This window comes from Morus notabilis, unplaced genomic scaffold (genome assembly GCF_000414095.1).
Source record: "Morus notabilis unplaced genomic scaffold, ASM41409v2 Scaffold1568, whole genome shotgun sequence".
Classification (NCBI taxonomy): domain Eukaryota; kingdom Viridiplantae; phylum Streptophyta; class Magnoliopsida; order Rosales; family Moraceae; genus Morus; species Morus notabilis.
This window is the reverse complement of record NW_010368046.1, coordinates 31,901-44,725: the sequence shown is the minus strand read 5'-3', so window position 1 is coordinate 44,725 and position 12,825 is coordinate 31,901. Positions and strand designations below refer to the sequence as shown.

General features: G+C 34.5%; 2 protein-coding genes across 4 annotated transcripts; both read left to right on the top strand.

The window, feature by feature from the left end:
• Positions 1–2,338: 2,338 nt before the first annotated feature.
• Positions 2,339–6,476, top strand: LOC112094631 (cytochrome c1-2, heme protein, mitochondrial). 2 transcript variants are annotated; one of them, XM_024176083.1, is made up of 9 exons: positions 2,339–2,424; positions 2,600–2,710; positions 2,920–2,990; positions 4,043–4,257; positions 4,604–4,883; positions 4,968–5,039; positions 5,624–5,740; positions 5,833–5,898; positions 5,990–6,476. In XM_024176083.1, the coding sequence occupies exons 3-9, from the start codon at positions 2,934–2,936 to the stop codon at positions 6,104–6,106; spliced, it is 924 nt and encodes a 307-aa protein (XP_024031851.1). In that variant the 5' UTR covers positions 2,339–2,424; positions 2,600–2,710; positions 2,920–2,933; the 3' UTR covers positions 6,107–6,476. The 2 variants fall into 2 exon arrangements, with proteins under 2 accessions (XP_024031851.1, XP_024031850.1); XM_024176082.1 differs by lacking the exon at positions 2,600–2,710.
• Positions 6,477–7,351: 875 nt separating this feature from the next.
• On the top strand, positions 7,352–12,662 carry LOC21396982 (6,7-dimethyl-8-ribityllumazine synthase, chloroplastic). Of its 2 annotated transcripts, none has more exons than XM_024176089.1 (9): positions 7,352–7,619; positions 9,973–10,173; positions 10,260–10,366; positions 10,483–10,578; positions 10,977–11,072; positions 11,180–11,258; positions 11,355–11,401; positions 11,503–11,562; positions 12,100–12,662. In XM_024176089.1, the coding sequence occupies exons 2-9, from the start codon at positions 9,996–9,998 to the stop codon at positions 12,136–12,138; spliced, it is 702 nt and encodes a 233-aa protein (XP_024031857.1). In that variant the 5' UTR covers positions 7,352–7,619; positions 9,973–9,995; the 3' UTR covers positions 12,139–12,662. The 2 variants fall into 2 exon arrangements, with proteins under 2 accessions (XP_024031857.1, XP_024031856.1); XM_024176088.1 differs by having other exon boundaries at positions 7,353–7,619; positions 9,991–10,173.
• Positions 12,663–12,825: the final 163 nt, after the last annotated feature.

Genomic DNA, 12,825 nt, shown 5'->3' with positions numbered 1-12,825 from the left:
TTTTTTTCTTGTTGATTTTTGTTGCAGATTGTGATGAAATTAATGGGTTTCGATTCGTTTGGTTACAGCCTTAAACTGGGTTCTTCTGGTTTGATTTTTTTTGCTTTTTAGTTATTTTGATTTCATTTTATGTTAATTTAAAGCTGCGGCAATGGAGTCGACAATGACAAAATTGAACATTACGCTTGGTTAATGATTTTCCTTTATTGGTTTTGCCAGCTTCAAGCACCTATGTTGATGTTTGGATGAAATATTTTAATCAAGAAAAAGATTCATGAATATGGAGAAATAAAATAATTTTGTTTACTAAAACTTAGGAAATAAGATATTTGTTTTTTTTAGGAAAAGAAAACTAATTAATAAGTTCAAAATTTTCCTCTATATATATGTTCGATGTTTTGAGGTGTAAAGATAGTTAATAATTTTAATAATAGGGGCCTTGACGAAACAAGATTTTCTTTTTAAGAAAAGAAAATAATTAATATGTTCAATATTTTGAGGTATAAAGATAATTAGTTACTAGTTCTAATAATAGGGGCCAAGACTTTAAGGGAGGCCTTAGGCAGTTGTCAAAAAACGGCCTCACCAATTCATTGCTTACCACCACAAAGTTTCTCACCAATTCCCAGCCAACAAGGGCAAGAACATTTACCACTGTATTATGAGTCATTATATATATAGACTCCATTATTTAGCTTTTTTTATTTTCAATTGTGCATCCATATGTTTTTGCATTTCATCGAAGACTTGTGTCTGTATTGCTATTATAGCGGTGCCTTTTTTTTTTATTTAATTTTTTTCTATCATATTTCTTATCCTTTTACAGTTCTTCCCCACAATTTTTTATTTTTCGTTCTTCTCCTTTTCTTAACTTTTTTTTTTCCACTCATTTACCCCATTAAAAAAATATTTTTTAAATGTGATCTTCCTTAAATATTTATATCCAATAACACAACAAAAAAATTACTACAGTGTTTTATTTCACAAAAATTTAAATTTAATTTTATGTACTACAATGTTTACTCTCACATAAATTTACTCTTCAACTCGAATCGATAAACTAAGCTAGCATAAGACTGAATCCTGTGAGAATCGTGTGTTTCAACTAATTAATAATAAAAAAAATTGCATTTGCCAATAAAAAATGCAACTAAATGCAACTAAAAATTTTACAAAGTGTCAAGATTCTATCAATTGAATTATAAATTTAGATCTACATTCGCATGTTCTTATTTTGTTGGTTGTCTTTTTTATTAAATTTTAACACACCATAAATTGTTTAAATGTTTTAATATTTAGTTTTTACTACGTAGTGAGCTTGTGAAATTTAAATGTCATGATAAATAAATAGTAGATGGACAATGAACGAATGAGATAGGAAAAAATAGACAATAAATTCTTAATATTATTGATGACTTTCTCTAGTGTTTTTTTAGAACATTGATGTTTCTTATTTATCAGTCATCAAATCTGTATTAAATATGATCAAAAGTCAAATCAGATTAAAAAAATTATACAAATCTAATGACTGATAAATAGAAAACATTGATATTTCTAAAAGAAAGAACAAAAAAATTCCTACATATTATTGGTAGGGGTGTAAGAAATGAGGCCGAACCCGAATAACCCACACCGACCCGACCCGAAAGCGTAGGTTTATTTATTTATTTATTTATTTATTTTTTTATTTTTTTATAAATTTGGATTCAAATAGTCCCGATCCGCTTTGCCCCGACCCGATTTAGGTGTATAACCTTAAATCCCTAGATCTATTTTGCTGGACTATCTTTATATAGACTGTTTTATTTGACGTATTGTTAATTTTATTTCTGGATTTTATTGACTGTTAAGAAGTATGTTTGGTGTTATGCTAATGCTTATGAACTGTTTATGGATTTTATATTTTTGGACTCTTAAAAAAGGTATGAAGTCATAGATTAAAATTGGTTTTCACCAACCTGAGTAACTCAAGCCTACCCGAAGTCACCCGACAAGTTACGGATTTGTGGGCTTAAGAGAGTGTTGCGGCCTAAAATTTTTTCAACCCACACTGAACGGATTGGCTCAATTTTTTGGCTCAATTTGACGCTATGCGGCCGAATTACACCCCTAATTATTGGGCAAAAGTGACTTTACAGGTTCTAATTTTGACTTAAACAGTCAAACCATTAATAAAGGAAGAAATTCGCGCTCCAAAAGGACCAAAACAACAGAAGGGATCAGATTGTAATTTTAAAAATTGGAAGGTCATTTGTGAAAAAAGGAAAAAGATGAGGATTTTTTTTTTTTTTTTTTTTTAAATTTCTGTGGTACTTGTTAATGAGATTTAGATCACAGAAACCCTAGGATCGAAAATCAGCGTTCTCATCTTCTTCATCCGCATTCATTCATTCATTTCATCCACTACTCCAGTCCTTCCTTCAGGTACTTCTCCTTCTTCTTTGGAATTTCCATTGCCGGAGCTGAAATTTGGAGACTTTCGCGATCAATCTTTTTTCCCTCTTTCGAAATCAACATTTTATACGGCAAAAAATTTCATATTACTCCCCTTTTTTCTCACTCGCTCTCATCTCTCTGTCTCTCTCTTCGGCGCCGGAAGATCGCGCCGGTGAACGGCGAGCTGAGCTCGATGGCGCTTGGTTGGATCTGTCAAATTCAGGCGTTGCTTGACTTTTATCGCCATCACCTGATTTGATCCCCCGTTTCTAGGGTTACATATGAAGTTTCTTAAAATTCCTTCATTTTTTATGTACATATAAATTTTGGATGCAAAAAGCCTGTTAATAATTTGTTAGAAAGGACTTTGGTTTTTGTTCGAAAATTTATGTGCTCGAAGTTGGTATTTCTCCAAAATTAGGCATCAATGTTATAAAGTTAATGACTTTTTTGTGTTATGTATGTGAATTAATTGATTGACAGGAATTTTGAGTGCAATGGCTAGAGGGGCAATCCACCAGTTGTTGAGGAGGAAACTTGGGTCTCAATCGACTGTAAGAATCTTCCCTTCTTCTCTTTTTTTTCCCCTCAAATTGTTGTAATAATTGACTGGAGCTTTTGTTTCTGTTCAGTAATACCCGGGACTTGAATTGGTGAAAAGATTAGAAATACTGAGTTTATATACTTTTACATTCTATGTCGAATAGAAAATGATGACTGTCTAGTAAGAGGGAGAGAAAATAGGAAGTTTTCATTTGCATTTCAAGTTCACAGTTGTGCAAAGACCAACAAACTGCCAAGCTTCTCTCTAGATGACCATTACTTATGTTTTCATTAAGGGAGTCTGTCAATCAACATAAACTGAATTGCCTTTCTGTTTCAGATAAGATAATAGCTTCTCTTTTCTGATCGATCCTCAGTGGTTTATTGATATATTCACACAGAAGAGAAAATAAATTAAAGAGTTACATAACGACAAAGGCATAAAGCTGTCCTAAAAATACGAGGCCAATAAGCTGCGAAAAAGGATATGGTAGAGTTCGAAATTGAGATAGAAGTGCAGAAAATGGCCATGGAAACATAGGTTTGTAGTGCAGTTGGAGCTTGATTGTCTAGAAAAATATTAGGAATTGGTCTGATTAGAACCCTTTTGCTTTGAAAGGGAAAATGAAAAACTTCCAGAATAACAAAACGAAAGGGAAAGAAAGGACAAAAGAAAAAATTGATTGAAGGTGAGAGACCACAATGGATTTGAAGATCAAGCTCTTAAAAAGAGATCAGCAAAGGGAGAGAAGAAAGCAGTGAGAATTTGATCTGCAAAAACTGCTGTCCAATGTGTTCAATCATGCACATACATACATATATGCACACACATGCACGACAAAACTGTGGTGATCAGTAAATGGAAAAGGAATAATAAAGAACAGGGAGGGACATAGACATACTTGTAAGTTCAGAAATGAGAAAGCAATTATTTATTGTTGAGAGGACAAATTATTCATATTGTTAAAATAAAGAGGTTGTGTCTATGCTATATTGAGTGGATGCATTTTTCTTTTTCCTCCACTTTCACCATAACTATTGATTTTGCTCTGCTAATTTGCAGGCCCCTCCATCTTTGTCTTCCCTCATCAGTAAGAGGGATGGTGTTGACTCTGCTGGCGCAAAGTCTCTTAGAGCACTTGCCCTACTTGGAGTAGGAGTTTCAGGGTTTCTAGGTTTTGCAACGGTAGCCTCTGCTGATGAGGCTGAACATGGATTAGAATGTCCAAACTATCCCTGGCCTCACGAGGGAATTCTGAGTTCATATGATCATGCATCGTGAGTTCTAATTTGACCTGTAGTGCAAGTGTGTTGTCTGTGTTGTTCATTTCTTTTCACTAGAATTTAGTGTATAACTAGCTTAGTCACTCGTTAACAATGTTGTTTCTCTTGACAGCTGCTTTTTTTTCGTTGTCCTTATAAAATGTTAGTGTTTGATGGTCCCTTGAAAAACCTGCGCAAGTAAAAGCTTAAAGCTTTATTCTGTAATCTGTAAGAGAGAGAATATTTATTTACCACTAACTAGAATTCAGAGTATCTTGCCTTAGCGACCTGATGAAGATGCTCCAATCTAGAATTATGGTATTTTCTTGCGAACGTTTCATGGCGAACTGTGTTTGGGCAGGATTCGTCGTGGTCATCAGGTTTACCAACAAGTTTGTGCATCTTGCCATTCCATGTCTTTGATATCATACCGTGATTTGGTGGGTGTTGCATACACAGAAGAGGAGACAAAGGCTATGGCAGCTGAAATTGAGGTTGTTGATGGACCCAATGATGAGGGTGAGATGTTCACTCGCCCTGGTAAATTGAGTGACCGATTTCCTCAGCCATATGCAAATGAGCAAGCAGCTAGGTTTGCTAACGGAGGAGCCTATCCTCCAGATCTCAGTCTCATTACAAAAGTAACTTCTATCTTCTTATGATTTCTTTATACTTTCGACTCTTATTAGCGTTTTGCTAAAATTATCTTACCATTGTTTGTTCAGGCTCGTCACAATGGTCAGAACTATGTATTTGCTCTATTAACTGGTTATCGTGATCCCCCTGCTGGTGTTTCGGTATTTTTCTATTCATTCTTGCTTCATTTTATCCTTTGATAGTTAATTCCAATACTTTTAACTTTCTACTCTAGTGGAAACAAACCTTAAATTAATGGCAATAAGTATACAAAAATGAAGTTTTATTTTTGCAAATAAAAAGGGAAAACAAGAATGGTTCAAATGCTATGGGATTTGACATTTATTTTATAGTTTTAGATATGAATGCGTTTGTTGAAGTCTCATTTGTATTTTATTGACACAATTGCTGCACCCATTTATGCGAGCTAACTAACTGGTCCTGTATAGATTTTTTTTCTTCCCCAATAAGGTGATGTCTTTTCTATCTTTTATGATATGATATTCCTAGACCCTTTTGTTTATTAGTTTTTCTGGTCCTTTGTTTGTCTCTGTTTCCCCATTCTTGTATTCTTTATTTCTTCCAATTTGCACTACCATCTAGATGAAAAGTGCGCCTATAGACGGTGACGAGTTTGTACAAAAAGAATTACTTTGTTATAGTTGCAATCTTCCTAGTCTGCATTTTTCAAGGAAATGTGCCATGACGACTATTCTTACTTGAGAAGATACCAATGATATTTTAGATCCGTGAGGGGTTGCAGTACAATCCTTATTTCCCTGGTGGAGCAATTGCGATGCCAAAGATGCTTAATGATGGAGCTATGGAGTATGAAGATGGTACTCCTGCCACAGAGGCTCAGGTTTGTCTAATTCTTTGTGCATACAAATGGAAATGCCTTAATCCACTTTGTGAGGATTGGAGCTCAAGCTATTTTGGGATGTTCTGGTGCAGATGGGGAAAGATGTTGTGACGTTCCTAGCATGGGCCGCTGAACCAGAAATGGAAGAAAGGAAACTGGTGTGTTTGCATTATACATCGATTTCTTTTCGTGTGGTTAACTATTCAAAATGATAGGTTAATTCTGAATTTTGGGTGTCTTAAAATGCAGATGGGATTCAAATGGATATTTGTTCTCTCACTGGCTCTACTGCAAGCTGCTTATTACCGGCGCTTGAAGTGGAGCCCTCTGAAGTCCCGCAAACTGGTTCTCGACGTCATCAACTAGTTTCCATTTAGTTTCTTTTAATCTTGTGCTTGTGCGAGGATCTAAATTGGAAATAATTTTTTGAATTTGGTGGTCACTGTGTTTTCTGCCCGTGTTGAATGCGTTAATGCGTTAACAAGTCGCATCAGTAATTAGTAGTGGAGTGACCTGAGAAATGTTACTTTTCAGAAGACTGAATAAGCTTACACCATACAGATGGTGCTACATTTTTTCCTTGAACATAAATTTTGGTTAAAAGTTTTTCTTTCAAGTGCCAAGTAGTGATTGGAATGTCTGTCTTCAACTTTCATTTATGTTGATGCAATTTCAAAGCAACGGTTAAATGCCCCTAAATGGTATGAGACAGTAATGTACTCCCCCCTTTTCTTTTCCCCACTCCTTGTTATTGTTAATAGTGCTTGTAAATTCAGTAATGTCACGCGCCTCGAACTATGATACGTTAGCAAGAATGATCTTTCTATTTGTAATTGTGAATTTAATGTTGATGTGGCTGTAATTTCAATGGCGTTAGAGGACAATGTGATAAACTCATTATACAGCAGTTAACAAGGCCCGAAAAATGAAAAAAGAAAAAACAAATGAAAGAAGCAGCAGTACGGAGGAAAAAATGGCAGTAATGAACAGAGAAAACGTTAGAAGCGCAGGAAACTTGGAATTTATTCACCTTGTATTTGTGTGAAGGGTTTTATACCTGCACACACTTCAAAAACGTTGTTTTTGTAATATATTACCCTTAGTGAGGCTATGATTGTCATTTTGTGTCAATGAGAAATAATTAAATCCACGTAGGATCGTTAAAGTCGTGCATCAGGATGAAAAGACTTTATGCTAAAAATTTATGTTTTATTTAGTACGAGGATTCATGTCATGATTCGTGGTTCGTTATAATATTTTTTTTTATAAAAAATACACGTAAATTAAAAATAGTTATGAATCATGATTTTAAATCTGTGAACTAAACGTGAACTTAGATATTGTGTAGCTGAGTCCATCATTATTCATGCGAATAGAATTTGTTATCCTATTAGGCCTAACCCGTAGTCCCAAAACGCTGGGCGCATGAGACAGGCCCTTATTGTAGAGGGTTTAGGATTTCTAAAGTGAGGAAGAGAATAAAAAACGGCAGGATGAAACCAATTATCCGTTTTTAAGGAAAAAAAAAAAGGAAAAAATTACAATAGGAAAAGACTATTCTATCCACCACAGCAATATTTCATCCACTATTTAAATAGTACATCTCGATTTCCCTGAAGTCAACCTTACCTTCTCCAAAACTACTGGTTTCCTTGTTCGGTTTCCACTCAAAAAGTAGCTGTGGAATTAGAAAAAGGTCCAACAAAATACCCTTGTAATATATTTTAGGTACTATTGGTTTTGAAAAAAAAAAAAACCCCCTTATATTTGAGCTCATCAGTGATCCCCAGCCGTCAAACGTCAGCGCGCAGGTGACCGTGCCACCACCGGAGACCCTTCTCCTGTGCGAGCGCCGTCGCGACAGCCAAGCTCCTCCACGGTTGGTTTTCATTTTTGTTCGTAATTTTTCTTTTAAGTTGGAATTTTTGGGTCTTTGAGGAGATGAATTGTGAACGTTTCTGGTCTGATACGATCTTTTATTCCCCCTTTGCCTCTAATTATATGATGGGATGGGATTTCATAGGTTATTTTACAAAAATCAAAATGGGTTGCTTTGGAATGGAAATCTTAGCTCATTGGGTGGAAAATCTTATAACTTGCCTGGATCTGGGATTTTATTTTCCTGAAAATTGGCGAGGAAAGTAAAAGAAAATTAATCGCGTTCTCATCTCTCCTCTTTCTCTTCCTCTCCATTCTTCTCCATCGTGCCCTAGCAGACCACCAAATCGCCGGCGACCTCATCGCCATTTTCGGCGAACGCAACGGCGAGAAGGGGCTTAGCTCTCGATTTCGCAGGCATGAAAACCTTCTCTAGTTTCTCCATTCTGCTTTCCATTCATCAAGCTTCCATTTTCAATGTCTCTTCATCATCGCATCCCTCTCTAGGTCTCAACTCTATTTGCTCTTCTCCGTTCTCTTTCGGTAAGATTTTCTCATTTTCTAAAATTTAGTATTTGGGGAAAACAGAAAACGGTGTTGAGTGAGAAGGAGATTTTAGTTAAGTTGTTGACTATTATAATGAAAAAAGAGCTTGACTTGTGTTCGTCATTTTCATTTTTGTTTGAACTAGAAGTTGCGTATATAGGTGACTGAAATCTTGTGTTTGAAATAGGTGACTGAAATCTTGTGTTTGAAATAGGGGTGTTCGCGGATTGGATTACGCGGATTAGGAATCAATCCGCAATCCAATCCGTTATTGCGGATGGGAAAAATTTTAATCCGTTACCAATCCGTGAGACTCTTAATCCAATCCAATCTGAAAAAACGGATTCCGCGGATTGGATTATGCGGATTCATGGGTTGACCAATATTTTGAACATTGACTCTTATAGCCTCTCTCTTTTCAATATTCTCATAAAATTAATAACAAAATTAAACACAAACATGATAACATTAAAATAGTTTCACAAAATCTAATTCATAACAACACATAATCTAACATAAACTTTAAGTCTTTGACAATAATTTAAAATCTAAGATTCAAGCCAATTGTAGGAAACAAACATCAATAAGTAAAGTCTTTGATAATGGTTATAAAGTTTCTATATATGTTATTTATATGTAATAATATATATATATATATATATATAATATGTAACATATATAGTTCGGTTTGACAGATTATTCAGATTGAGAAATTCTCAATCCGCAATCCAAATCTGTAACTTCGGATTGGGAAAATCTCAATCCGTTACCAATCCAAAATTCTTTCAATCCAATCCAATCCAATCCGTCGGATGGGATTGGATTAGGTGGATTGGATGGATTGACGGATTCGATGAACACCCCTAGTTTGAAATTTTAATTTGAAGTTTAATTTATGATATGGATATTAGTTTTTTGAATTTGTTGATCATTTGTGGATGTTTTTGGAATTTGTTTGATGGTTGAAAATTGCTATAGCGATTTTTGGTTGGTACTGGTCAAAATTATTATTTTGATTAGTTTATGTGTTTAGCTATTTGTGATTTTTTGTTGATTGCAATTATTTTCTAATTTTTGGAAGATTGATATTTGATTTATTAGTTTAATATTTGTTTTAGCATTCTACTCTGATTATCATACACATAAAACTAGAAGTATCTGATAAACAAGTGTTTTGTTTTGTTTTTGTTTGCAAAAACTCCCCTTGAACTATATACCCATTGTAACACTTTACCCCTCACTCTTTGAAACGTAACATTCGTTCTCTCTGAACAATGAAATATTATTTAAAGGCCCCTTTGTTATTTTTGGAGAATTTTGGTAGCGCTATGGTTAAAACTTAGTTTGAATTTAAAATTAATTTAAATTTTAACTTTTAGTTATGATACCTCTATTATTGACTGAGTGTAGTTTAAAAATTTTATGAATTTTTTGGTAGAATAAAAAAATTTATGAAGTTTTTTTTTTTTAATATTTAAATTAGTTTAAATTCAAATTAAATTTTAAGCCATATAATTATCAAAATACCCTCAAAATAACAAATTAAATGTCAATTTCAGTTAAAAACTTTACGGAGGGGGGCTTTTTTTGTTAACATTTCATTTTTTATGGGGAGCGGATGTTACGTTTTAAAGATCAGGGGATAAAATGTTACAAGAGGTAAAATACTTTTGGAATTAATCATTTTTCTTTTTGTTTTTCTTTTTGCTTTTGTTTTTGTTCTTGTTTTGTTTTTGTTTTCGTTTTCGTTTTTGTTTTTGGCTTTGGATTTCCTTGGGTTTTCTCTTCTTAATTTCTAACTCTTCTAGTGTTGCTCTCTGCCAAAGCTGATATGGCAGCGGTAGCAGAAGCAGCATCGTTGTCATTTGCAGCATCAAGGCTGGTTCCTCGCTGCCAAGTGAAAGCTAGCCAGTTGAGTCAAGATTCCGCTCCCATTTTAAGCCTTCAGAGTCGGAGTTGGACACAAAGGCCTCAATTATCCTTTTCGTCATCGTCTTCTTCCTGGCCAGGTTTGTTCCTTTTCCGCTCTTCTCTTTTATTGGTTGATTTGAATGAGAATGAGCTTGAGATTATCCTCCTCTACTCTTAACTGCAGGTGCATCAATAGAGAGCAATGACCATTGTTCCTCTTTTGCACGCACCAATGCTATTCGCCATCTCGTTGGTTCCCTCACCACTACACACGGCCTTCGTTTTGCCGTGGTCAGTCTCTTATCAAACCCTTACCCATTTTTAAATTGCTTCTTTGCTTTCAATCTCTTTCTTCTTTTTATCAGCTAAATTTGGTAATTATTTTTGGTTGGTTTGCTTTCTTCAAGGTTGTGGCCAGATTTAATGAGATTGTCACAAAGCCTCTGCTAGAGGGAGCTTTGGCCACTTTCAAGGCCTATAATGTTGCAGAAGAGGATGTTGATGTATGTACTGATTACTATATATATCCCCACCCCCTATATCCATCCAATAATATATCCATCCAATAATCTTTTTGTTTTCTTGAAACATGTCTTGTGATTATGAACTTGGTTTGTGAGCGAACTTAATCACCTGATTGAAGAATTTATACCAAAGGCGATATGCATTTGGAAAGAGCTGAATATTTATTTCTTAAAGAGCTTGATTTTGTCCTTTTCGCAGAGTTTATATGTTCTTTAGTAGAAATGATGGTTTAATTGTTTTATTTTTTATAATGAATTGCTTATCATGTGAATCGTGGTACTCTACAAGATTTACACATGACAGAAAGGAAAAGAAAAAAAAAAAGAAAAGAAAAGGAAGAATGATACCCTGATTGTTCTCTTTACTCCTATATCAGGTTGTATGGGTTCCTGGTAGTTTCGAAATTGGTGTAGTTGCAACAAAACTGGGAAAGTCAGGAAGATATAATGCAATTTTATGTATCGGCGCAGTGGTACCTTTTCTTTCCATTATCCATATCAAACTAGTTTCATTAATCCATTCTGTCTGTGTCAGAAGATTAAGATTGCCTAATTGATGGACCGCATTTGTTATGATTAGATAAGAGGAGATACAACCCACTATGATGCTGTTGCTAATTCTGCAGCATCTGGAGTGCTTTCCGCCAGTCTAAATTCAGGTTGGTATACGTACATCGTCGGCATTTGTTATTAGTCGTGTTTTCGCAATTAGTGAAAATAACTAAACTTGAATTGTGTTCTTCAATGATTTGTAGGAGTACCATGTGTATTTGGTGTTCTGACTTGCGAAGACATGGAACAGGTAAAACTATATGGTTCAAAACATTCAGATTCTAACTCACAGCTACAAGTTGAATGCCAATTGTGACGTTTTGACTGTTGTCTTTCATTGCTATATTGCAGGCTTTAAACCGAGCTGGTGGAAAATCTGGAAACAAAGGATCTGAGGCTGCTTTGACAGCTGTAAGTTGATTTTAAAGTCATATGCGTATATTATACCATTGCTTATACTTATGCAATATTTTTATATTACAATTTCAGTTATGTTTGATTCATCTGTTAGAGGAGATGCATAAATGCCGAACCTGAGACGATGATATTTAAGTTAAATTTCTAGTTAAACAAATAAGCTTTGAATGGTTGAATTATAAGTTGAAGATGCAATTTACAATCACAAAAATTGTATGGTTCTGTAGAGGATTAAATGAAACTTTCAACTTTCCCCAACCACCCCCAGCGGGATTGAGGATGACGATGAAGTATAAAGAGATATTGTTGTTGTGTAAAACCGATGGAGTATAGGATTCCATATTCCTTTCATTTGTTTTGTTTTGTTTTGTTTTTTTTGTTTTTTTTTTTTTTTCTAATTTGGATTTAAGAAAGTGCACAATAAATATTTGTGCGTGTGAGAGCGGACAGGGAAATTTCCATATGCTTGATTACTAAGTGTATGTAGTTGCCAAATGCTACGTTTATGTTTAATTTTGCTTTCTACTGCAGATTGAGATGGCATCTTTGTTCGAGCACCACCTGAAGTAGTAGCGACATTACTAAACCAGTGGAAAGTAATCATGGTTGCCGATGAGTTGATTTGTTCTCTTTCGCTAGGTTTTTCTGGTCGACTGACTCTTCTTGTTGTTTTCCTTTTTTAAGTTTTCACCTCAAGTATAAGTATACATTGAAGAAGGTTATTTGAAACTACTGCTTTTTCCAGAGGATGCAAAAGATAAGCGGAAAAATAATAAAGAAAGTAGGTTGGATTTTGGCGGATCAAGATTCTCTTTTGTTTTGCTTAGGATAACCTCGAGCTTTGAATTATTTTGATTTTCCTTTTTATTCTTCTTCTTCTTCTTCTTCATTGCTCTTAGTCTTAGGGGGTACATCTTGTCCTTTCCCCTTCCGCAAGTGATTTGTCGGTGAGAGATATTAGAATTATGTTAAATTTCTTGACATTATATAAGAGTATGGAATTTTTTATGGTTTTAGTTTTTGTTATGAAAGCACGCTTGATGACTTGTTTGTGGCCTCAATTGTGTTTTCCTTGCAGTAATAATAATAATAATACTAAATAAGCGGTTCAAGTTCTTATGTTGAATAGAAAAGGCGATGCGTACTAAGGAAATTTTTTTTTTTTTTAATTTCACTATACAAAAAACGATATATATCATGAAAAAGTGATTTCATTATATATCCCGAGATTAAAAAAGCTGGGACAACAATTATTTT